Below are 26407 nucleotides of genomic sequence, written 5' to 3'. Positions count from 1 at the left end.
GTAGGAATGGCTGGGCTGGGGTGGGGGGTGGGGTCAATTGGGAGAAGAGGAGACATATGTAAAACTTTAGACAATAAATAAATATATATATATTACACTTGACCTTAGCCAAAAGGCTGAGAAGCGATTATATATTCTCTTCCCTCAATAGTACCCAGCTCCCAGTGCACTAGCTTGACACTGGCACATATACTTGGAATGCATCTTTGTGCCTGTAGAGAAGTTTGATGTGGAGGAAATTCTTTCTTTTTTAAAAAAATATATTTTTTACAGAGAGGAAGAGAGTGGGATAGAGAGCTAGAAATATCGATGAGAGAGAATCATCGATCAGCTGCCTCCTGCACACCCCCGACCGGAGATGTGCCGCAACCAAGGTACATGCCCCTGACTGGAATCGAACCCAGGACCCTGGAGTCTGCAGGCCGACACTCTTATCCACTGAGCCAAACCGGTTTCGGCTGGAGGAAATTTTTTTTTTTAAATATATTTTATTGATTTTACACAGAGGAATTGAGAAGGACAGTTAGAAACGTTGATGATAGAGAAACATCGACCAGCTGCCTCTTGCACCCCCCCCACTGGGGACGTGCCCGCAACCAAGGTACATGCCCTTGACCAGAATCGAACCCGGGACCCTTCAGTCCGCAGGCCGATGCTCTATCCACTGAGCCAAACCGGTTTCGGCTGGAGGAAATTCTTACTAGTTCTCTTCTATTGATGTCCTAGAACTAAAAGCCATCATTTAGCACAAACTATTCCAGACATTCTGTGTACTGAGCACTGTCTCATTTACTACACCCATGTGAAGCAGGTACTATTATCCCCATTTTGCAGATAAGAAACAGGCTTGGAGAAATTGAGTCACTTTCCACTGCACAGTTGGGAATTCAGGTTCTTGAAACCAAGCTTCACCTAAATTATTATTCTTTTTTTTTTTTAAACATATATATTTTATTGATTTTTTTTTTTTACAGAGAAGAGTGGAATAGACAGCCGGAAACATCAACGAGAGAGAAACATCGATCAGCTGCCTCCTGCACACTCCCCACTGGGGATTTGCCTCCAACCAAGGTACATGCTCTTTTTTAAAAAATATATATATTTTATTGATTTTTCAGAGAGAGGAAGGGAGAGGGATAGTTAGAAACATTGATGAGAGAGAAACATCGATCAGCTGCCTTTTGCACCCCCCCCTGGATATGTGCCCGCAACCAAGGTACATTCCCTTGAACGGAATTGAACCTGGGACCTTTCAGTCCGCAGTCCGACACTCTATCTACTGAGCCAAACCGGTTTCGGCTTTACCTAAATTTTTATTCGCTGTGCTGTGGAAGTGCCACTGGAGATGGAAGCTCAAAGGGGACAGGAGTCTCCCGATAAATTTGCTCCTTGTGGCAAAAAGTTTTTACCCCATAGAATGGTGGTTCTCATGCTTTTTTGAATCATAGGTCCCTTTGAGAATTAGATGAAAGCTCGGGGGCATATCTTGAGAAAACTATTTATACTTTATATCATACAATTTCAAGGAGTACATAGAGATCTCCACCTCCCCACACGCAGCTAAAAAATTATATTACCTAAGTAGTACCCTCACCACTCAAGAATGTGCTCAGAGCTATTCATTAATTAATGGCACATGTGCATGATAAAATGTGGTTCAGACTCATTGTATGTGCTTATAGAAAGGTCCCCAGGTTAGATCATTAGGCTGAAAAAAGTCAAGTGCAGAACTGCACTTTTTTCTTAAGGGCTACATATTACAGATGCATAGATTACTCTGGGAGGACTTAACGAAACTCAGCTCTGCAGAAGGAAACTTCATACACACACATACACACACACACACACACACACTTTTGTACAGATTGAAAAAATGTTTGACGGGGGAAAAAAAGGACTCCCAGCTACATAAAAACCCAACACCACATAAAAGTGTCTCTATTCCCATCTTTTCTATCTCAAGCCACCTGAGCTGCTTCTAACAGGTGAGGACAAACAGACCACTGATTTCTTGCAATCGTTTTTATTAATTAGATTTTAAGCTAAAGTGCATAGTAAAGACAAAATAGGAAATGCATACATATGAAAGAGATGTAGAAAGACCTGAGATGCCTAAGTGTCAGTTCTTGGAAACACTAGACTGAGGGAATATGTATGCAGAAGGCAAGCTTGGGGGGCTGGTTTCTGACATGGGTCTGGGGCCTGCAGAAGCTGCTGGCATGCTAACCCTGCTCAGGCAAAAGCTGCAACATAAGGTGTTGGTATGAAGGGCTACACTTTGGATAGGTGCTGGTACCAAATGTGAACTTAGTTATACTGTGGACCCTGGGGAACCAGCACTGCTACCAAACCTTTCCTGGTACAGGCAAAGAAACTTCCACTATCCCAAAGGGCAAGTCACAGGAAAGGGATCCCTCCTTAGTTAGCCTGGCCTGCTTGAATAAGCCCCCAGCTGCGGGTAGTCACACTTTTCCAACTCAGTGAATATGTAACTGGGTCAGCAATAGTCAGTGAAGTCTTTGTCTTATCGCATGCCTCCAACTCCTGGAGTGAGGGTGCCTGAGAAGGGCAGGAGGGATTCTTGTGCTCCTTGAAAGAATAAGCAGTTCATAAAGAACTCTGGGCCTCTGTTTATTACAATGAAAGTTAGTCTACAAGTTAAGGCCTGGCACTTAAGAGTCTACTTCACTGAGTGTACACTCTGTGCCCCTGAAACAACGCTCTGTACCCCTGAAACACTGCAGAAAAAAACATCTGACTGGGTCAGGAGCCAGAGAGGCCACTATGTACCCTAGATGGAAGCCCCAAATATGCTCCAGGGAGTCTGTCCATTAACTTGCAGGAGAGAACAAGAAAAATCTGTTAAATTTGCTCTCAGTTCTGGAGGTAAAGTGCTTGCTCTAGCGCAGGGGTTAATCTAGGAAAAAATGTGGATAAGCCCTAAAGTGGATCCTTAAGTAGGTGCTAAAAGTAAATGACAAAAAAATACAAACTTCAGTTCCTTCATAAGGGAGCTAACCACAGCATCACAGTGGACAGGGTAAAAGGCAGCAGTGTGCCATCTTCCTACATCATCCTCTGGATCTCCTCAAAGTTCATCATGTTGTTGGCCGTGTCGGACCAGGCAGGATGCTGGGCTCCATCCATCTCAGAAGCAAGTTGGTTACTCCTTTCCAGAGTATGATTTATGCCCCCAATCACTGCCTTACATTCAGGACACGTGCCCCTCTGCATGGCTCCCCCACAATCGCCAATCGCATAGATATGGCCATTGGGACACTTGAACCAGTGGCCACGAGGAAAACTCATGGCTTTGATGATCTGTATACGCTCTTTCTCTGAGATGCCTAAGCCAGAGCAGGGAAGGGTGGCTTTCAGAGCTTCCATTTTTTTCTGCACAAGGTGTTCATCATCCTTGGTGAACTTACGTGTTCCCTCAAGGATCTTGCGGACACTCCGGATCTCTTCTGCTACGGTACTGCTCACTCTCCCCTGTGCCATCTTGCAGCGGGCCAGGAGGTTCATCAGGTATGTGAGCCTCTGAATTTCACTTTGGAGGTCATCCAGTTCCTGGCTTGTGAAGCTCAAACGTTTCTTGGCTAGCCACTCATGGACCTGATCTAGTCGAGCCCCCACTTCTATTTGTTCTGAGGGATGCACCTTTTTCAGGGACTCCAATAGTCCAGCCAAGTGGTCATAGAAGCTGATGGAATTCTCAACAAGGCTCAAGTCCTTCACTGACAGATTTTTCTGGGCCAGCTTCTCCGTCAACATCAGGAAGTCTTTGGGAAGCAGCTGCTGAAAGAGGCTCTTCCTCTCCAGCAGGGCCTGAAGTTGTTCCCGGCTAGTTGCAATTTCCCCTGCTGAGCCCTGGATCTTTTCTTTGACTATTTCAATCTCCTCCAGCCGTTGTTTGATGCTGGTTCCATACCTCAGGTTTTTGCGAATGGGCACCTGGCAGATGGGGCAAACTTTCAATCTGATGGCAACTTCATCATCCTTCTGCTCATTCATGTAGCGATCCAGGCCTTGAACCTCAAACATGTGGGTACAGTCTTCCAGCTGCACAAAGCGGGCATCAGGCTCATCCTCAAAGCCAAAGAAAATTTGGGTTACTTCCTCCTGGTGGCAGACACGGCACTTCTTAGGACACGGCTCTCCACACAAACCAATGCAGGGGTGGCCACAAGCCAGCAGCTTAGTGCAAGGCACATAACATGGGGGTCGGTTGCAGGGCTCACAGCAGAGTTTGGTACACTTGTGATGTTGGCAGCGCCAAACACAGGGTTCCACGCAGGGGCTACACAGTTCCCCACATTTCTTCTTGCACTGGCTGTGGACACAGCGGTTCTGACAGGTCCGCTGGCAGGGTGGGCACTCGCCAATGCACGGCTCCTGGCACTTGTGTGAACAGATGAGCAGTCGCTTGCAGGGCTGCTGACAGCGCTCATGAAAGCGCCCTTCAAAGCAGCTGTGGCAAGAACCAGGGCAAGAATGTCCACAGTCCAAGATGGTGCCACACTTGGTGGTGCACTTGACTGGTAGGCCGTACTTGAGGTCTTCTACATTACCACACTTCACCTGTTGATTGTGTCCACACTTGAGTTTCACGGTGACCATTTCTGAACACAACTGTACACATAATTCACCACATGGGTGGCTGCATCTATGCCCACATTTCAGAAATTTGGGGCAAGGCTCTTGGCAGCAGAATTCTGACTCAGGCATGGAGCAAGGGACCATTTGTTCATGACCACAACGAAGAATGATTTTGGGCACCTTCACCTGACAAGGCTGACATTCCAGGAAGCAAACAAGGGGGCATCGATGCCCGTCTTGGCAGATAACCTTCTGGCATGGCTTCATACACTGGAACTCCTTGTGCAAGGAGTCGTAGGGGTGGCAGGCCCGAGTGCAGACATGCCCACAGCCCAGTCGGAACTCACAGGGGAGACTACAGCCTCCTTCTGGAACTTTTTGGAAGTCAGAAGCTTTGGATACTAAAGTGTGGGTATCAGGGTGGTTCTGGCAGCACAGCTGGAGTGCTTGGCCGATTTCATTATTCTCTCGAAGGGTATGGATGATCTTGCTCCACAAAGGTACTTTGGCCAGCATCTGCATGTTTCCAATACAGTACATTCCCTTCTTGGCACGGGACAAGGCCACACAGATGCGGTTGGGTATCTGGAGAAAACCTACCTTGCCTTCCTGGTTGCTCCGCACTAGTGAGAGGATTATGATGTCATTCTCTTCCCCTTGGTATTTGTCCACCACATGTACCTTGACACCAGCAAATGTCTTAGCTGGCATGAGTTTGCGCAGACAGAACAGCTGCCCAGTGTAGGTGGTGAGGATGGTGATCTGGGAGGGCAGGTATTCCTGGCACAGGAAGTACTTGCACAGCTCCACCACAAAGTGAGCCTCGTGCTGGTTTTGGTGGCTTTTGCCTTCGTGGATTTCCTGTTCAGGAAAGTTGTGTTCTATAAAGAAAAGGTTAGAAGCGACCCCCTGGAAAGAAGAAAAAGTGACATGTTAGGAAGTTCTCTCCTGGCAGTTTTCTCTTTCTAGTTTCACATTTGTTGGTTATTGACTCTGAAAGCCTTTTGTATACTGGGTATCACAATCTTTAACCCTATAGTCACCATGTGCTCTGTTTTTTTTTTGGGCATTGACAAATAGTGAAATGGATAAAGAATATATGCCTAATTTTAGTTTTCAAGATACTTATTTGATATTAATATTTATAATGGCCATCCATAATCCCACCATTGTAGTTCAGGGAATAAGCAGCTGCTATGATGATGAAGATGAGAGAGAAGATTAATTATGAGCACTCTAGCATGCTGATTGCTTTACGTATCTTCTCTCCTACAATCCAATAATGTAATGAGGCAACAGACATTCTCCCTGTACAGAATACCTTAATGTTCATAATTGGTATATAACTTGCTAAAATGTTATACAGCTACTAACTGGCAGAGCTGGGGTTCATACCTAGATCTCTATTCTCCAATTCTATAATATTCCTCCTTTTAAAAACCAGCTTTTTATAAAGTTGGCTCTATTCCCTTCTAAAAGCTCTTATTCAACCTGAGGAAATACAGCCTCCTAGGTCAATGACAGCAGCAGATTAAGTAGGATAGACTCACCTTAATATTGTCATAATTGAGAACAGAGGGATGATTCTCTAGATCCTGGTAAATGTGGGGTGTCAAAAGCCGGGCAATTTCAGGGCGCATGCGGTGCTGAAACAGACATGTACATCATTAAGACATGGGCAGAGAATAAATGCACAATTTTCTAAACACTAGGCTATTAGTGGAAAATTGGGGGAAGTAACATTTGAAAATAAGAATAAGGAGAAAAGAGCAGAATGTAAATAGCTCCTTCACTCAACACACACTCAACATGGGTTGATCTTGTGATTGCAATATTTTAAAACGGAAAACAAAATAAGTTTGAGAGTCACTTTATCACTAAAGCAGTTTCATTTTTATGAGAACTTTCTTACTGGCTGTTGGCAGGCTTCCAGGAGCCTTCTTTCTAGACAATTCATAATAAAAGAGGCCCAGCTTCTCACCTGGTAATTCAGACGAACAAAGGGAATGTTTACTTTCACCAGCCGTTCAAAGAGGGACACCTCAAGGTTGAAATTCTTGGCAAGATCATACACATTGGCACTGGGGCGCAGCTGAAAAAAGAAACAATAGCTGAGAATTCTCTACTGAAAACATATTCATCTACCCACCCATCAAATGCTTTTTAAGTGCCTTCTATTGACAGGCACTGCTCTAGGTGCTGGCAGGCTAAGGAAGGATGGAGTGACCAGGGTTACATATTCTTTAGCTAGGCCTCTCTGAACAGTGACATTTCAGTTGATGTCAGAATTGAAGAGGTTGCCAGTCATTTGAAAAGCAAGCCATGAGAGGGAGCAGATAGGGGGTGGGAACAAAATGAGGTGGTGGTATGCAGTGAATTCAGAGAAGCAGGATGACCCCTCAGAATACTGTAGGCCACTTAATTTTTTTTTATTTTTTCAAAATATTTTACTGATTTTTTTCAGAGACTAAGAGAGAGGAATAGAGAGTTTAAAAACATCAATGAGAGAGAAACATCTATCAGCTGCCTCCTGCACACCCCATACTGGGCATGTGCCCACAACCAAGGTACTATATGCCCTTGACTAGAATCGAACCTGGGACCTTTTAGTCCACAGGCCAATGCTCTATCCACTGAACCAAACCGGTTAGGCTGTAGGCCACTTTAAGAAGCTTGATTTTTATATTAACCCTTTGCACTCCGAACCATTCTGGACATTGGCTACCAGCTACTCAACGCTACTTTGCGGCGGAAATGTGCGTTGAAATAACTGAATTCCCCGTAATCACTAATAAACTGCAATGTCCCCTGAGAGGGGACATCCGAGTGATATGCTAGAATTCCGATGTCCTCTGAGAGGGGACAGCGGAGTGCAAAGGGTTAAATGTAATGAGAAACCACGGGAGAGTTTTAAGCTGGGAGTGGCATAATCTGATTTACTTTAAAAAAAAAAATTCACAGCAGCTTTAATAATGGGTTAGAGGTTGGCAAAAATGGAAGCAGGGGACAGGAAATATGATATTATAATAGTCCACTTAAAAGGCTATGATGACTGCCCTAGCCGGTTTGGCTCAGTGGATAGAGCATCAGCCTGCGGACTGAAGGGTCCCAGGTTCAGTTCTGGTCAAGGGCACATGCCTGGATTTCGGGCTAGATCCCCAGTGTGGGGCATGCAAGAGGCAGCTAAACAATGATTCTCATCATCGATGTTTCTATTTCTCTCTCTCCTTCTTCCTTCCTCTCTGAATCAGTAAAAAAAGACACAAACAAACAAACAAACAAGCCATGATTAATAAAAAGCAGAGGGAACAGATGAAATGGATGGGATGCTTTCTCTAGAATATACCACAAATTTAACAGTACCTACTCTTAGATTGAACATGAGAAGGGGAACAAGAATCACAGAAAGTCATTAAGAGGCTTGAAACCTGGCAAAGCAGAGGCCATGGTGTCTTCCTGATTGATTCCACTGCCCTACCTGTTGGTGGTCCCCAATCAGAATGAGGTGCTGGCAAGCTTTGCTCAATGTGGCAATGGTGTGGGCCTCAAGGACTTCAGCAGCCTCTTCCACAATGACAATCCGTGGCTCTACCTTCTGCAGAATCTGGCGATATTTGGCAGCACCTCAGTTCAAGAGAAAAAAAAGTGTCCTCTGAGATGATGTACTGGACCCACCAGGCCAGTGGGTTTCTGGGTCCGTGAAAACTGGGCCCTTACATTCATCTAGGGCTGTGGTGACTACTGTATGAGAAAAGTGCTGCTGGATGGTCACCAGAGCATTAAACCCATGTTCGTCATTGCTGGGATTCTAAATGCAAGAGGAGCAAGTAGGCGAATTTCACCCACAGTTCCTTAAATGCAGCTTGCTTGCTTTCCATAGCTTTTCATGGTATTTTCCCTAACCTACTAGAGAAGCTTCCTTTATCTGCTGTAGATAATCTGATAGGAGCTTGGCACCAGGAGGGAATGGCTGGAGCAGGTAAATTTCCTCAAGTTCTCTTACCTGTGGTTGTCATTCCTATGACCTGGGCATCTTTCAGAATGTGCAGGTCTTCCTGGAGTCTCAGCTCAGCCATTCTCTCTGCTGATGTGCGGTAGTGGTGCTCATAGTTGAGGATCTTTCGACGGGTGTCAGCCTGATACTTCTGTAGCCACAGCCTGAAGAATGTGAAGAACTAGGTAGAGGGAACTGCATATTCTTTGAGAAGGTGGAATAACTCCCTTTAGTGTGCCCTGTGTTTGAAGTGGAACCTAGACCACTGAGGAGCCTACACAGGTAGGCCAAAGAAAGGAGAGACCCAGGTAGGCCAAAGAGAGAAAGGAGAGACCCAGATGTGCATGGACCCAAGCGTCTAAAATGCCCAACAAAAATATGTGTAGAGATGTGTATTTAAGTAGTTAGGAACTAAAGAAGGAGGTGGGATAAAGAACAGAGGTTAAATACTGGGAATAGAGTGAGGGACTTCAAAAGTTTCAAGAATTATTTCTCCAAATTCTTTCTACTCCATTCCTAGCTGAGTCTTCTCCCCTTCCCAATTCTCTAGTCTTCTTTTACAAGTAAAACAGATCATGTCACTACTCTGCTGTAAAATCTTTCAATGGGGCCCAAGCCAGTTTGGCTCAGTGGATATAGCAGGAAGGATCCTGGATTCAGCCCCGGTCAAGGGCATGTGTCTTGGCTGCAGGCTCATTCCTGGCCCCGGTTGAGGTACAAGCGGGAGGCAACCAATTGATGTGTCTCTATCACACTGATGTTTTTCTCCTCTTCCTTCCACTCTTTCTAAAAACAACACACACTCACACACACACACACACACACCCCAATGGAAAAATATCAAGTAAGGGTTAGTAACTAAAAAATTTTAAAAAATCGCCCTGATTTGGCTCAGTGGATAAGGCATCGGCCTTTGTACTGAAGGATTTCAGGTTTGATTCTGGTCAAGGGCATGTACCTTGGTTGTGGGCACATCCCTAGTAGGGGGTGTGCAGGAGGCAGCTGATTGATGTTTCTCTCTCATCAATGTTTCTAACTCTCTATCCCTCTCCCTTCCTCTTTGTAAAATATCAATAAAATATATTTTAAAAAGAAAAAAAAAATATTTCAATGGATTTTCAATACTCTTCAAATAAAAGTCTTGCTCCTCACCTTAGCCCTATGAGGTATGCATTGTCAGGCCTCTGCCCACCTCTTTGACTTGACTTTCCATTTCTTTCTCTAAGCCACAGCCATACTGGCTGTCTTTTTCAATTTCTCAAACAGATGTTCCCTCCCTTCTCAAGACCTTTATCCATGAAGTCCCTAAAATATCACCTGTTCCCACTTCCCTATTGGCCTTATACCTACTCCTCTTTTAGATCTTGCCTCCAATGTCATTTTCCTGAAAACCTAAGACCAGCCTAGATGTCACATGATATTATTAGCACCCCTAGATCTTTTCTTCCTTAAGTGCTTAGTGCCCATTTGTAACTTTTTTTGTGTGGAATTAACTAGTTTGAATCCTTGGATAGACTCTAAACTCCATGAGGAGATAGGGCCAAGTGTCTTCTGTCTCATGGCTGCATCTCCAGCATTCGGCTCAGTGGGGCGGCTCAATCTGTCATTAGTTAACATTGCCGAAGGTCTGGGGCGTTACACTCTAGGACAGAAAAGGAACTTCCTGGGGAAATCGCCTGGGCTGGCCGGGGAGGTAGGAGTGGGCACAGTACCTATAAAGCTGCCAGCGAGAATTCAGGTCCAGCTGCCAAACGTCCTGGATTTCACTGGCCTCAGCCTCAGTCATGGTGTTTAGTTTGCGAAGTTCATGTTTCATTTTCTTCTTCATTTTCTTTTTCTGGCTACGCTGGGTCTATAGACATCAATACCAGCCAGAGTCACCATCTCAGCAGAGGTGGCCCTATTCCAAGCCATGGGTGTGGGTCACAGCGCATAAAAAAAAGAGGCTGCCACTTCTGACGAATTTCTTTAAATGTCTCACTCTCTCAACAGATATTCCATTGCAGAGTGGCAAAATGAAGACACTGGGACCGATGTGCCTAGATTCAAAGCCCCACCTACCTCTTATTAGTTGCTGGACTTAAAGTAAGTTACTGAACCTTTATGAGCCTCAGCATTGCTTCTATAACATGGGAACAGAATAGTACCTCGTCACAGGGTTGTTGGATTGACTAAAGGAGTAATACATGGAAAGCACTTAGAATAGTGCTGGCACCAGTTTCACTGATCGTCTTTTGACCAGTTTGTTTCTCATTCCTAAAACTTGTGTCATGAAAGTAGTGGAGATGAGTCTTTCTTGCTAAGTACTATACAGTGTCTCCTGTACATATCATGATAGTGCCTTTAAGAAGTGGGGTACGCCCTGATTGGTTTGGCTCAGTGGATAGAGCATTGGCCTGTGGACTCAAGGGTCCCAGGTTCGATTCCCGTCAAGGGCATGTACCTTGGTTGCAGGCACATCCCCAGTGGGGAGTGTGCAGGAGGCAGCTGATCGATGTTTCTCTCATTGATGGTTCTAACTCTCTATCCCTTTCCCATCCTCTCTGTAAAAAAATCAATAAAATATGAAAGAAAAAAAAATAAGAAGTGTGCTAAAGGCACCATTTAGGAGGAAGTGCTGTTCCATGGATGTGACTCTGGCATGTGAGACAAATGTCACATTATGGACCTTATCCCACTTCAAAACCAAACTCCTGAGGCCACATGGCAGAGAGATGCCCGATCCACATTTCAAACTATTGGGATGATGAATCCACCCATCATATATAGTGATGTTGAACTGAACTAAGCGATCAGGTTCAAAGCCATCAGACCAATGTAAATTCCATCCAAAGTTACCCCTGAAAGTCCTTTAAATCAACAGTGGATTTCAGAAAATGTTATTTTGAATATCCAGTCCTCTATTATCATAGTAATGCATGCTAAATTTTGAGGACCACTGTGTTCTACCAAAGGAAGGAACAGAGGGAAAGTCCACATGTGGGCTTCTGAGTATTCACACTATTCTGGCTTTAAGAGAAATATCAAATTCCAGGGTGAAGAATTCTATCCCGGTATGGCTTGTTTCATTCCATTTTACTTAAGCCCTCTAAAATCTTAATGCATGTTCAGACTTGTTTATAGTTTCTAGTTTGTAGAAGATAACACCCATAGAAGCCTCGAGCACTAAGACCGTACATATTTGATCTGACCCATATGTGCTGCATTTTTCTGTAAGTTCAAGGGAAGCACCTGACTACCTGCTTCCTGTTTAAGTTGGTATTTCTTGCCAGGACCCCTCTGAAGGGCCAACATCTTTATATTCTTGGGAATTAGATTTGCTTGGGTATGGTTGTAAAAGGGGTAAATTTAGCTAATTGTGATGATGAGAGGAATACACTGTAATAAACGTGGGTGAAAAGAAGGGGCTGCCTTTCTGATCAGAGCAGATGTTCTCAGGCCTCTTTCAGCAGAGTCGAACCCCCACCTGCCAGGCAGTAATAATTGAACTCCCATTTCCCATTGTTAAGACTTTAAGGGAAGTGAGTTTACCTCCCACTCTTCTGCGGGTTGCTCCTGCCCAGCTGCTGTCCCAGGGCCACTGTTTTCTATCCGTGTGGCCAGAAGCAATTTGGCCAATTCCTGGACTGCCCCATTCTCTTCTTTCTTCCGCCGCCGGGGTCTCACAACCTCTTCCTCCTCAATCACCCGGTCTGCTTGAATCAGGTCAGCCTCCTCTGCAATCTCAATCAGAGAACCCTCCTCTTCTCCTTCTTCCTCCTCCTCCTCCTCCCCTTCTGCCTGGGCTAAGAGAGAAAAACAGGCAGGACAAGGATGAAGACCTCTTGAAGCCAAAGGATGAAAGAGGGCACCGACAAGAGCTTAGATGGATGAAGACATTCTCAAAGCAATTTAAGTGGTTACCTCTAGGGAGGACCCTGGGAGGAATGAGAGGAGATGAACACTTAGGTTTCCTTACATATTTTTTTGTTAAAATTTTTAAAAGAATATTTTTATTGATTTCAAAGAGGAAGGGAGAGGGAGATAAAAACCAATGATGAGAATCCTTGATTGGCTGCCTACTCCACACCCCCTAATGGGGAATGAGCCTGAAACCCAGGTATGTGCCCTTGACCAGAATTGAATCAGGACCCTTCAGTCAGCAGGCTGATGCTCTATCCACTGAACCAAACCAGTCAGGGCTGTTAAATTTTGTAATACTCGTTTTCCCCTTTAAACGATATCTTTAGCCCTGGCTGATTTTGCTCAATGGTTAGAGTATCAACTTGCACACCAAAGAGCCACAGATTCGATTCCCAGTCAAGGGCACCACCTGGATTGTGGGTTTGCACCCCATCCCGCAGTGAGGCATGTGTAAGAGGCAACCATATCAATTTTTCTCTCTCTCTATCCCCTTCCCTATATCCCTTCTAGTCTCTCTGACAATCAATGAAAAACATATCCTTAGGTGAGGGTTAACAACAAGAAAAATCTGCCACATACAGGAAAGGGCAAAGGTGGATTTACAGTTGTTCATATAGAAATACAATAATTAATAATACAGGAATAAACTGTTTTGTGTACTCACAACTGTAAACATACTTTTGCCCCACCCCATTTAATGTATATATACATACCTCTATAACATATTGTTAGTCTTGACTTTTTTGAGCATTAACTGCAATCATATTGTATCTTTTCCTTTGCCTTTTTCATTCAGCATGTTTAGATTCATATGTTGCCATATATTCGCTAATTCCTTTTCACTACTGTATAGTATTTCACTATCTGAACAGACTATAGTTGATCAACGGCATCTATTGTATAAATGTGGACAGACACTTGAGTTCTTTCCCCCCCCCCATTATCATAAAGTGGTGTGCTGACTACTATCTGCACTAGCAGTATAGCAGAGCTCCCACTGCTTCACCTTATCAGTGTGGGGTTATATACAACTTTTAAATTTTTGCCAATCTGGTGGCATAATAGTACTTCATTGTGGTTTTAGCTTCTCTAGTTTCTAATGAGCAACTCTCATATGTTTACTATTAGGATTTCATATTTTGTGATGTGTGTGTTAAAAGTGTTTTATCTATTTTCCTACTAAGCTATTATTTCTCTTTTCTAATTGATTAAAGCTCTTTATATATCCTAGGTATTATTTTTAAGTTCTGCTCTTCTGGTCTTTACCATATTCCACCTTACAATGTGATTCTAGGCAGACACGCACTTCTTACCTATATTTTCAGGTCCCGCTGGAGCAACACTTTGGGTGAAAGAAACGACACCCAGACCCAGCCACTCCAGCATCATGGAATGCTTCCAGCTTTGGAAGCAGACCCATTCACTATCCTGAGGAAGGAAGAATTATCAATCATGAGAATTCTATGACAACCAGTGTGAAGGAAAATTCTCCTTGATAAATTAAAAGTAATTTTCTTAAAATTCAGTGGCTGCAAATTGGCAACTGTATTATTTAATATGACTTGCATAGAATTTTGAAAGTAAGAATTTCCTGCCTCTAGAATGGCTTATTTATTTCCCTTAGCATAATATTCTCCAGGTCGATCCATGCTGTGGCAAAAGAAAGGATATTCTGACCTAGCAGGGGGTTGTATGTCCCCAGGACCTGGGAGTCAATCTTGGACCTGGAAGTCAACTTTAGAATTTGGTCTATTCTCATTGAAGAACTGCCTATTATTATGGAAAAATTAACAACCTTGTTGCCCAAACAATGGAGTCCCACCCCACATTGCCTACTTTCCCATTCCTATAATCCCTATTTCCCCATGTAATCCCTGACTTATCCTATATAATAAGCAGCTGGCTTATGGGGGGCTGCGGAGCAGATTTTTGTGGATGACCTGCTGCTTTCCCATATTGCCAGCAATTCTGGAATAAACCCTCATTAAAAAAAAAAAAATAAAATAAAAAAAAAATTCCTGCCTCTCTTGATAAAATCAGGAGCTATGGCAGCAATGAGGTTGCATTCCTAAATGGCAATAAATGAGCTGGCAATGGGTTGCTGCTGCCCCTTTTCCAGTTTTCCATAGTCCATTTTCCCAAGTCTCACATCTAACCTGCTTCAGTCATTTTTAGTACTTAATGGACCCCCTTTAGGCTTTTGGGTTTGTAACCCTGAAATTCACCAACCCATTAATAATAGATGTGCCATTTCACTAGACTCCTGGCCACTTTACAGAGATTATGTTAGTTACTTCTCATAATATTTTTTCAAGGCAGGCATTATTATTATCCTTGACTGAGACCCAGTCATATGATCAGTCTGTGTGACTTAAGTCTGTTGACTCCAGGCTTTCTGTACATGCTAGGTTGTCTTGTTATGATATTTCATTTAACAAGAATTTATAGCACTCATTAAGAAGTTTACAAGTATTAACTTGTTTATCCAAAAAAAAAATCCTGTAAGAAACTCCATTTTTGCAAGTCAAATATACAAAATGGCAATTTCATATGGTTAATTTGATATTATTACCCCCACTTTATAAATGAAGAAATAGGCACAGAAAAATCAAGTAACTTGCTCAGAGCAAAACCAGGATTCCAACCCAGAACGCTAGCTCCACAGTCTTGTTCTTGATTAGTATACTCAGCTGTCTTTCCTCATGAAACGAAACTTCTAACATGGCAGCATCAGATTATCAAACAGCTAATGCTTTTGACTGCTGCTTCTGCTGAAGGCTCCTTCCAAGTACTGAGTCAAGACAGATGCTTGTACTCCCCAAGATGACCCCTACCTGTATTGGTCCACTTATCAGGCTTTTCCAGTGCTGGGAGGAAATGTACTTCTCCAGGTACTGTTCCCGTAGAACGCCACGCATGGTGCACTCCAGAGTCCGGGACCCTACATGCAGCTCTTGTTCTGACTCCTTCATTTGTGTCATGATCTGCCAAGAACAGTGGTAAAGAAATGAAAAGGAAGCATCATCCCCCAATCTCAGTCCCTGCCTTGAGGAAAAACAAAGTTAAGATAGGAACAGCAAGAAGGGAGAATAAATAAATACGTCAGTCAACAAACCAATTTCCCAAAGCACATTACTGTGGTCTTAAAACAAAAGGTTTAATATCTAAATTGTCTAAAATAGCCAAAACCGGTTTGGCTCAGCGGATAGAGCATCGGTCTGCGGAATCAAGGGTCCCAGGTTCAATTCCGATCGGGGGCATGTGCCTTGGTTGTGGGCACATCCCCATTAGGGGGTGTGCAAGAGGCAGCTGATCGATGATTCTCTCTCATCGATGTTTCTAACTCTTTATCTCTCTCTCTTTCTCTCTGTAAAAAATCAATAAAAATATATTTAAAAAAAGAAAAAAAGAAATATAGGCCAAGAATACTGTGATAGAGACTTCTCTTTCCCCTCAGTAAAAACTCAGAGTTTTAGTTGGGACATGGTTGATCAGCTAGAAGATGGTTAGTAGACTATAAGTAGAAGTGCTGTGGGTAGTTTGGGGCAATCAGCCTGAGGTCCTGGCAGGAGTTGGGAGGGGGCAGCATTTTCTTTTTTGCCCTTTCTGCACTTCAGACTATAAGGCCAAAGGTCACACCACAAGATTAGCAGAATGTAATGCTGGAATAAAGTTGGGTCCTTCATATCTTTGTGGAGCATCTATCTGCCTTGGACTGTCTACCCAGAAAGCCAATGCTTGCTTAGTTCCCCTTTGAGCTATCTCTAATATCCACACTGGGACTTACATTCATGTAGGCCCTCCGGAGGTGCATGGGGAGATTTCGCCGGAATTCCCGCTTGTTCCTCAGTTCCCTCAGCGTAAATTGCTTCAAGAGGTCACTGCTGCTCCTTCCACCTACCCGCACGATGCTGGGCTTTTGACACTTGTAGATACCTGTGAAGAAAGGTGAAGCACAGTAGAGTTGAGAGAAATTATGCTGGATTCTCACTGATGAGAAAGGTATGTGTTTGGGGTGTTGTGTCAGCTGGTCTATTAGGGAACAAACTGGTGCTTACAGGAAATCTACCCCATTAATGAGCAAGAAGGTCCCAGAGATGATATGACCTGCATAGCAGTACAGTGTGGTGCTTAAGAGCACAGGCTTTAGAATCAGACAATTGAGAACTCAACTTATTGGCTCCACAACTTATTGCTACGTAACTTGAGCCTCAGTTTCTTCATCTGTGATTTGAAAACAGTAATAACTTTCCTTATAAGGCTAGTCTGTATAAACTAGAGAATATTTTTATAGCTCCTATGTAGGGACTGGCATAAAGTAAGCTCTTAGTAAATATTATCTATAATTCACTCTCTGTATATTTACTGCTTGCTTACTATGCACCAGACATATGTTAGGTTCTGAAGATATATATAGCAGTGAAAACACAGACTCTATTTCCAATTTGTTATCATGTCTTACATTCTGGGAGACAATATACACATTAAACAATTTATCACTATAGTGAAAATATGGTAATTACTATAAATACATGATGTATACATATATAACAGGGGACCTTACCTAGTTTGGATGAGGTAGGGATCTAATTTTTGATGATCTAATATTTAAACTGAGAATCCAAGAATAAGGAAGATTTTCCTGGCTGGTGTGGCTCAGTGGTTGAACATTGATTGACCTGTGAACCAGGAGGTCACAGTTGGATTCCTGGTCAGGGCACATGCCTGAGTTGTGGGCTCAATCTCCAGTGTGGGGCATGCAGGAGGCAGCCGATCAATGACTCTCTCATCATTGATGTTTCTATCTTTCTCTCCCTCTCCTTTCCTCTCTGAAATAAAAACATAAAAATAAAAGAATAAGGAAAATTTAATCTAGGCGGACAGCAGATACAGGAGAATTCAGAAAATAATATTCTCTTTTCTCTCTTTTTTCTTTTTTTCTTTTTACAGTCTATATAACGGCTCATCTCATAGAGGTGAGCACCGGAATAGGTTAGACTTTAAGTCTATATAACGGCTCATCTCATAGAGGAGAGCACCGGAATAGGTTAGACTTTGTTGCTACAGCAAGCTGAAATTGTGTCAGACAGTATCCATCATCTGCCACAGAGTGTTGCTTGCAAAGAAAATAATATTCTAAACAAAAGGAAAAACATAGTTATTCATTCATTAATGCAGCTAGTATTTTTTCAATGCCTAGAATGTGCCAGGATCTGTGAATCTAGGAAGAAACAGGACCAGCCTTCATGATGTTTATAGTCTAGGGTAGAGCCACATAAAAAATACATGGTTAGGTATGTGCTAAATCTCTGAAGGAAAAAATACAAAAGGAGATTTAACCTTGGCTTGGGCAAAATTAAAGTGCACCTGAAGAGAGATTTAAGGTGAAACCTGAAGAATGAATAAGAGTTTGAGCCATCTAGGCTGGATGGGGTCAAGATGGAGAGAGAGGTAAAGAGAAAAAAAATGCATTCTAAGCAAGGGGAACAAAATGGATCGAGGAAGAAGCTGAAGGATTCAAGGTACTGAAGACAATGGGAAGAGGTAGGAGATGAGATTCAGAGTCAGGCTGGAGCAGATGATACAGCCTTATAGGTAATAGTTCTGTGGACTTTATTCAAAGAGCAATAGAAAGCTACTGAAGTTGCTAATGGTTCAACGATAAATGTTTTGATAGAGACCAATTTTGCATAGACATTACCTTCCAAAAACTGATCCAAAGCATGATTAGTGTAACACACAACCAAGATGGGAAACTTCTGGTGGGTAATTTGCCAAACAGTCTCATTGGTAAGAAGGGCCTGAACAATTTTTAGACCCACATAGGTTTTGCCTAGAAAATAAGAAAAAAAGAAAATTAGAACACTTGAAGACTTACTAAAAGTAGTAAATTTAAAAAAAGTTAATATTATTTATTTAAGGTAATACAGTAAGATGGCTTAAAATTCAAGAAGCACAAATGAGCATATTATAAAAAGATCTCTCAATCTTCAGTCCCCCAGCTACCCACTTCCTTCTAAAAGCAACCAATGTTACCAGTTTCTTGTCATTCAATGCATACATAAACAAATATGAATATAGTTATTTTCCAGCCTCCCCCCTTCTTCTTATTTTTAAAAATATATATATTTTATTGATTTTTTACAGAGAGGAAGGGAGAGAGATAGAGAGCTAGAAACATCAATGAGCGAGAAACATCAACCAGCTGCCTCTTGCACACCCCCTACCGGGGATGTGCCTGCAACCAAGGTACATGCCCTTGACCGGAATCGAACCCAGGACCTTTCAGTCCCAGGCCGACGCTCTACCACTGAGCCAAACCGGTTTTGGCCCCTTTTTTCTTTTTAATACAAATAGTAGCAGACTATTTTCATTGTTCTACATCTTTCATTTAATCTTGGACGTAGTTCTCTATCAATACATAAAAGGAATCCTCCCTCTTTTTGTTTTTCACAGCTGCAAGGTTATTTTTAGCCAGTTCCCCCTATTGATGGACATATAATTTGTTTCCAATCTCATGCAGCAAATTATTTAGAAATGATTTTAATATACGACAATGGATTTGCCTTTATAATAGCAGGGAAAACCAGAAATCAACAATGGAGTTATGGTTATGGGTTTATCAGCAAATGTCCAATAATTAATTAATTAACTCTACAAACAGCTAAATTTTTACATAGTGTCAAGCTGAGAAAGCAGCCACTGTCCTCAAAAAACTCAGAGGAGGAAGAGATACAAGAAAATCAAAGATTTCCGTATAGCATAAGTAACAATTTTTTTCTTCCTCCCCGCAACCCATCCTAATAATATGTACTGAATGCCTAACAGTGGCAGGCATTGAATTAGGTGCAAAAAAATAAAATAGAGCACAACAGCCATGGTTATTATTTTCCCAGATCCTTGAAACCTGCTGTAGAAGAGAAAGATAATCATACAACCAAATGTAAAATCATAAATGTGGGAAATGAGAAACACCTGTTATCAAGAAAACATATAGACCTTGCCAGCTGCTCAGTGATATGAGGGTTCGATTCCCAGTAAAGGCCATGGGTTACAGGTTCCCCAGCTCCAGTAGAGGCATATGTGAGAGGCAACCAACCAATGTTTCTCCCGTCTACGTTTCTTTGTCTCTCTACCTTCCCTCCAACTCTCTCTAAAATATATCCAACGAGGGTGGGGATTGGTAAGGTATGTATACCTTAATAAAAATAAATAAATAAATAAAAATTAAAACAACGATGACGACGAAACAAATATCCTCAAGTGAGGATTAACAACAACAAAACAAGTGAAGGGGAATAAATATAAGTGTGCATTTGCTTGAATATTCATAAGAATATCTTTGGAAGGATACATAGGAAGATAACATTGTTTACTTTATAGAAGGGACTGGGCGAGGTGTTAGGAGGAAGGAGACAGGGATTTTTAAAAAAACACTTTAATTATGCATATTTTTCATTATATAGGTGTTTTTTATTAGAAGGACGTATGGATATAACACTGATGTAACACACACTGATGTAACACACACACACACACACACACACACACATACATGCACACTAGAGGCCTGGTACACAAAATTCATGCACAGGGGTGGGAGGGAGGGGTCCCTCAGCCAACCTGCAATGACATCAGTGTCCTGCACTCTGGCCTCTGGCCAGAGACCCCTCCATTCCTCTGTGCACCCGGGATGTGGGATGCTGGGCTCGTGTCACTAGGGCGATGCCGCCAGCATTCTGCCCTGGCCACTATGGGTGCCACCATCTTTGTGATGGAGTGATGGTTAATTTGCATATTACCCTTTTATTAGAGAGGGTGGTACATTCACACTGTATAGTGAATGAAGGTATAATAGAAAGAGCGAGGTACGTTTGTAAATGCAACTCTGGTGTAAAGAATGTAAAAATGTCCACGTTATTTATATTATATATTAACTAGAGGCCTGGTGCACGAAATTCATGCAAGGGCAGGGGAGGGCCTTCAGTCTGTCCTGCCCCCTCTCCAATCTGGGACCGCTGGCTCCTAACTGCTCGCCTGCCTGCCTGATCGTCCCTAACTGCTTCCCTGCCTGCCTCATCACCCCTAACTGCCTTTGTTTCAGTTCCCACACCTGGGACCTGGGCTTCCCTCCGTCTGGCCAGCCACAGGAACCTGGGACCCGAGCTGGCTGCAGCTACAGGCGGCAAGGACTGCGGGCGGTTTCACCAGGAAGGATGACTGGAAGACGTCTGGTCTAATGAGCATATTACCCTTTTATTAGTATAGGTTATAGACCAATAATGGAAAAATACACATTAAACTACTAATAGCAGTTATGAAGCCAGAGTAGAATTAGTAGGGGGAAGAGGTATAGGGGATATATTTTCATGAGAAGCAAGTATAATATAGGAAAGCCAGGACTCTAGAACCAAAATGGCTGACATCAAATTCTACGTCTGTCACATCTGTGTGAGCTTCAACATATTATTCAAGCTCTCTTTGCCTTAAGCTTTTCATCTATAAAAAGGAATGGTTTCTGCCTCAACTGAGTTATTGTGAGGAGGCAGCTGATCAATGATTCTCTTTCATCATTGATATTTCTATTCCTCTCCCTTCCTCTCTGAAAGCAATAAAAATATATTTTAAAAAGTAAATATTATAACAAAATGATGTTGAATGAGCTAATATATGTAATGAATGTGAAATAGTATTTGGCACATAGGCTATTATGTACAGTTAAGTCTTCACTTGTTGACAGGTTCTTGGGAACTGAGTCTTTAAGTGAAATAACATATGACAAAACCAATTTTCCCAAAGGCTAATTGATAGAAATAAGAGTAAGTGCCTACGGCATATTTCTGGTCAGAAAAACATCACCAAACTTCTAAATAAAGACCCAAAATACTCCTATTATTAAACATTGAAATGTGAGCTATACATACATTTCAGAGAGATTAATAAAAATTAGTAAGAGAATTCTCTAACCCAATTATTCCAGTTCAGGGCCAGGGGTAGCTGGAGCCAATCCTGGCAGCTCAGGGTACAGGAAACCCTTCCATCATAGGACACATTCACACACACTTATTGGAACTGGGACAATGCAGACATGCCAATTCACCTAATATGCACATTTCTGGAATGTGGGAGAAATATGGAGTCCCTGAAGAAAAAAACCCCACAGACATGGGGAGACCATGCAAACTCTCTAGAGGCCATGGCCAGGAATCAATATTTTTCCTCATCAATATTATAACAGCTTGGCTGGCATCTATCTATCTATCTATCTATCTATATATATAAAAGGCTAATATGCTGTGTCCACATTAGGGGGCAGATGCCCAATGCAGGAACTGCCAAGCTGCATTGACTTGGCAGTGGCAGTTCTCTGGTGACGTATAACCATAGAGGAGGGAGCTTGATTCCTGCGGGGCTGTGCAATTACACCTTTGGCCATGGGTTATGTTGTTGCTGGGGTACTGTCGCCACAAATCTGGTTTACTGCACACTTGCATTTTTGTTTCACACTCTGTACAACAGCAACTTTGCAGAGTGCCCTCTCGCACTCTGGGACCCCTTGGGGATGTCAGAGGGCCAGATTGGGACCGATCCCCGCAGGCCAGGCCGAGGCCAGGCCGAGGGACCCCACCTACTAGACGCACATGTGTCAAACACAAGGCCCGCGGGCCAAATCCAGCCCGCCAGGCCTTGCAATGTGGCCCGCACCGCGCTGTCATCACTGCACTCCGCTGTCAGTTTATGACATTGTCAGTTTATGACTGTTCAGTAAACCATTTGGCCCGCGATTTAGGCTGGATTTTAGATTTTGGCCCCTTCTCTGATTGAGTTCGACACCCCTATACTAGAGGGATCCCACTCACTCCATAGATGCTGGAAAGGGAGCCCAGGAAGTTGGCTCCCAAGGTGTGTCCAGCCCATTTCGCCCAGTCCCACCGGCCAACTTCTAACTAATTTCTTTACAATGTGCACAAATCCATGCACTGAGTCACTGAGCTATATAGTAGCTGAGTGTTGACCTATGAATCAGATCACGGATTGATTTCCAGTCAGGACACATGCCCAGATTGCGGGCTCAGTCCCCAGTGTGGGGCATGTAGGAGGCAGCTGATAAATGATTCTTTCTCATCATTGATGTTTCTATCTCTCTCCCTTCCTCTCTGAAAAATATATTTTTAAATAAAGAAATGTAAACAAATATTATAACAAAATTATATTGAATGAAATTACATTATATGAAGACCTGCTGTACTTGATATTTAATTATAAATCAAACAAATTAATATAGCCTTTGACGAAGTAGAGGTAATGTATCTTCTGAAGTTTGACCCCTAGCAGTTTTTTCTAATCTTGCAATTTGGGTTTGTTAGTATGAATGCCAAAGAGTCCTCACTGGAAAATCACCATAATAAGCAGCAATTTAAAAAAAAATATATATTTTATTGATTTTTCAGAGAGAGGAAGGGAGAGGGATGAGAGAGGATCATCGGCCAGCTGCCTCCTGCACAACCCCTACTGGGGATGTGCCCGCAACCAATGTACATGCCCTTGACCGGAATCAACCCGGGACCTTTCAGTCCGCAGGCCAACGCTCTATCCACTGAGTCAAACCGGTTTCGGCCCCAGTGTACAATTTTATAATTCATTATATGTATACTGTATTTTGAATTCACCATCCCAAGTCAAGACACCTTCCATCACATTTATCCCTTCCACCCACTAATGGGAATGTTTCTAACCAAGACATTCTAGAATCCTAAAGCCAAGCCTCCCTTCCCTATCTCCTAAGGTACTAGATGACATGTGCTCTGAAAAATTCTCTCTTACCTGTTCCAGGAGGTCCTTGAATAATAGCCAATTCCCTTGTGAGAGCAAACTGCAAAGCTTCCATCTGGGAGTCATCCAGCTTCAGGGCTTCTTTGGAGGGCCACTGTCTGGAGTCTAAGACATCAACTCTGAGATATCTGAAGCCCTCAGCATTCCTCAGAGATTCCTTGATGTCTGAGGGATTCTTTATTAAGGGAGTGAAATCGTATCTGCCTCCCATTAGCAAGTATCTTGGCTCCTTCACATGAGGGTCACATTCCACAATGTTTCTCTGGAAGGGGACGTCTTCCTGTTGGATCTCCTGGAGACCTTCCAGTACATGCCTATAGGCCTCAAAATATGCGGTTGTCTCCACCATTAGGAAAGAGTCAGAGGGATGGACCTCTGCTAGTAGCTGTTGGCTCTGATCATTGAAGCTGAGCTGGACAAATCCTTGGCAGAGATCCTCCTGCTCCCGGTTAGACACTGTGGCAAAAAGAAATGTCTCAAAATTGTCCTTGGACATGCACACTAAGGACCCATAGAGCAATCGCTTGGAATTCTGCCAGCGAACAAACTTCAGTGGTTTTGTGTCAAACTGCACCTTATAGACAATGCCTGATGATGCACATACAGGGCTGATAATCCTGGTATCAAAGTAGATTCGAATGTCATCAAACTTTCTCTTCCTCAGGCCTTGGTCTTCAAAGCTTTGGAGAAGTTCCAAAATGCCTTCTCGTAGGGGCCTGACAAAATCTTCTCTAAGTAGTCGGAAGTGAGTATCCAAATAGACAGCAGTGCTCTCATATTTTCCAGAAATGATGTTGGGGCGAAGGAATGGTTTCTCATCCAAGTGCACCTCATTGTAGGTAGGGTAAATGGGCATGGTCCGGTAGCTATCAACATTATCTTCTGCCTTGGGCTCTACTAAAGTGTAGGTATCTTCTCTTAAAGTGTCCTCTCGCCTCTTTTCCTGCAAATGTTTGATGATGGCCTGCAACTTTTCCAGGTTCTTCTCAGTCTCCTCTTCTATGTCAACACCAGAGGCTCTCAAAGCATTAAGAGAAGCTGGCAGGAGGGAAATGAGCATGGAAGTTTCCTGCACAGAACTGGCAGGGAAGACACTTACGAGGTCCTGGAGGAGGGAGATAATGTTGCTAATGTGTTCTGGATACTGGTTTCGAATGTCAGGGATGGGTTCAGTGATCATCCCTACCACATAATTTGGCAGGCAGACTTTGAGGAATTTTGAATTCTTCAATATACCCAGGACATGGAGAATACTCTGGCGATCCATTCTGGAACTGCAAGCCTTCCGAAGAACCTGACAAATGAGCTCAAGGAAGTTGGGTTTCATAAAAGAATGAGACAGAAGCTCCTTCAGTCCTAAACTTGTGGCAAGTGTGATGACCACCTCAGAAGGGTCTTTCTGCAGAAGACTTTCTAGGAACTTATAGCCCAGTTTCTTCACCTGCTGTGGCTCTTCTGCAGGCTTCTGGTGAGGGATCCGCCACTGTTGGAAGTTTTCATCAGACCATGGTGGTCTGCGGTTCCTTTCCTCCTGACGGCCATTTCTCTGTCTGGTGTCATTCTCCTGACCATGTCTAGGTTGGCCTCTAGGTTCATCATTGGCACGTCCCCTACGGTTCCTCCTTTCTGGATGTGGGTTCCTTCCCATGGCCGCAAACCTAAACTCTTCTCTTTGCCCGTAAGGACCAGGTTGGTTGTTGGCCCTAGGATGCCTTCCCAGTTGGTTGGTTCCTCCTCTGAAAGCATTGGCTGGTGGATTATTGGCCTGATTTCTAGCTCTTGGTGGTAATTCACCATCCATAGGCCCTAAACACAATGGGAATAGTAGTTAAGCATAAAAATAAAGGTTCAAGGAAATTGTTGTAGGACAACAATGCACATGTTCTCATTTTCCCAAACATCCTAAGGAGCTTTGGTTTTATTTGGAGAGAAATAAGTCATGTGCTAAATGTTAAACAGTTACTATGTTGCTGTTTATATATTATAAAAATATTGCCCCCCCCCCCCAGGGTGCAAAAGGAAAAAGGAATAAACATTTGTTGAATGCCTAATACATGCTAGAAAACAAATGCTTGCAGTATATAATTTAATCTTTACAAATTAGGATTATTTCAGAGCATCAAAAAGATCAGCTCATTGTTTCTAGTTTCTTGCCAGTACCAAACAATAGTCATAGTCAGCACATGAGTTTCAGAGCCAAAGAGAAATGGTTCAAATCTTGATCTGGGTACTTCCTCACTGTATTACCAAGTTGCATAATTTCTCTAAGCTTCAGTATCTGGGCTGTTGAAAAGATTAAATGTTCAAGATGCTTAGTATAGTGTAGTACCTGTTATATAAAAAGCTATCACTAATGTTAATTATGACTAGTAATACTAGTAATTTTCCGTTGGCCTACCCTATTGATTTTTAGAGCCACTGGTTCTGCCATGAAACAATTATACTATAGGTAACACAGGCATCAAAGGAGATAAAGCTATAAAAAAAAAAGTTTCTTAAACTTTGCCCCACATCAGATAGAAAAGAGGAAGATGGGACTTTCCTTACTAAGACGTTTTTGACCTAACTAATAAACTGTAAAGGAAACTGAAAAATGAAACTCAAGTTTTCCTCCTTTCTCCAGCACAAGTTCATTTACAAAGTATTTACCTATTATCAACCCTCAGAAAAGAGAGAGTGGGGAGGGAGGTGACAAACCCAGTATACATGGGAAAGCTAACATCACCCAGTGGATGAAGCCGAACTTGTCTCCCTGGATCTGCCACACATTTCATAAGTGACCTTGGCCCACATACCCATGTCCAGCTTTTTTCACTTTCCTTTTCTCTAAAACTGATTCTGGACTTGATCCAACTTAGCAGAATGACTTAGAGATTTTAAAAACAAACAAAAGATAAGACTGTATACAATAATTTGATGATAAAAAATACTGTAAAAATTTCAAGTGCACATTATATTCAAAATGATAGTTCTACTTAATGACATTAGATATAAAATCCATTTATGTACTTTTCCTTATTTTGCACTTTTTAGAGAAAATTTTAATGTGAAACAAGGGAATATTTGGTAAAATATGAA

The 26407-nt window shown here is 42.7% G+C and overlaps 1 protein-coding gene across 2 annotated transcripts in view; it reads right to left on the bottom strand.

Annotated features, from left to right (window-relative positions):
- Positions 1 to 2011: 2011 nt before the first annotated feature.
- The window catches only part of ZNFX1 (zinc finger NFX1-type containing 1), a 28199-nt gene continuing 3803 nt past the window's right edge, over positions 2012 to 26407 (bottom strand). For both annotated transcript variants that reach the window (XM_084887082.1, XM_084887083.1), the window contains exons 3-14: positions 23321 to 25135; positions 18198 to 18329; positions 16284 to 16432; positions 15331 to 15480; positions 13810 to 13924; positions 12125 to 12378; positions 10306 to 10445; positions 8603 to 8757; positions 8078 to 8223; positions 6581 to 6691; positions 6150 to 6245; positions 2012 to 5508 (exon numbers count right to left, since the gene is read on the bottom strand). In XM_084887082.1, the coding sequence (XP_084743208.1) occupies positions 3067 to 5508; positions 6150 to 6245; positions 6581 to 6691; positions 8078 to 8223; positions 8603 to 8757; positions 10306 to 10445; positions 12125 to 12378; positions 13810 to 13924; positions 15331 to 15480; positions 16284 to 16432; positions 18198 to 18329; positions 23321 to 25135 (5705 nt within the window). In that variant the 3' untranslated portion in view covers positions 2012 to 3066. The remainder of the gene's footprint in view (positions 5509 to 6149; positions 6246 to 6580; positions 6692 to 8077; positions 8224 to 8602; positions 8758 to 10305; positions 10446 to 12124; positions 12379 to 13809; positions 13925 to 15330; positions 15481 to 16283; positions 16433 to 18197; positions 18330 to 23320; positions 25136 to 26407) is intronic.

Source organism: Pipistrellus hanaki (assembly GCF_964339955.1).
Source record: "Pipistrellus hanaki genome assembly, chromosome: 6".
NCBI classification, from domain to species: domain Eukaryota; kingdom Metazoa; phylum Chordata; class Mammalia; order Chiroptera; family Vespertilionidae; genus Pipistrellus; species Pipistrellus hanaki.
This window is presented reverse-complemented; position numbering and strand designations above follow the sequence as displayed.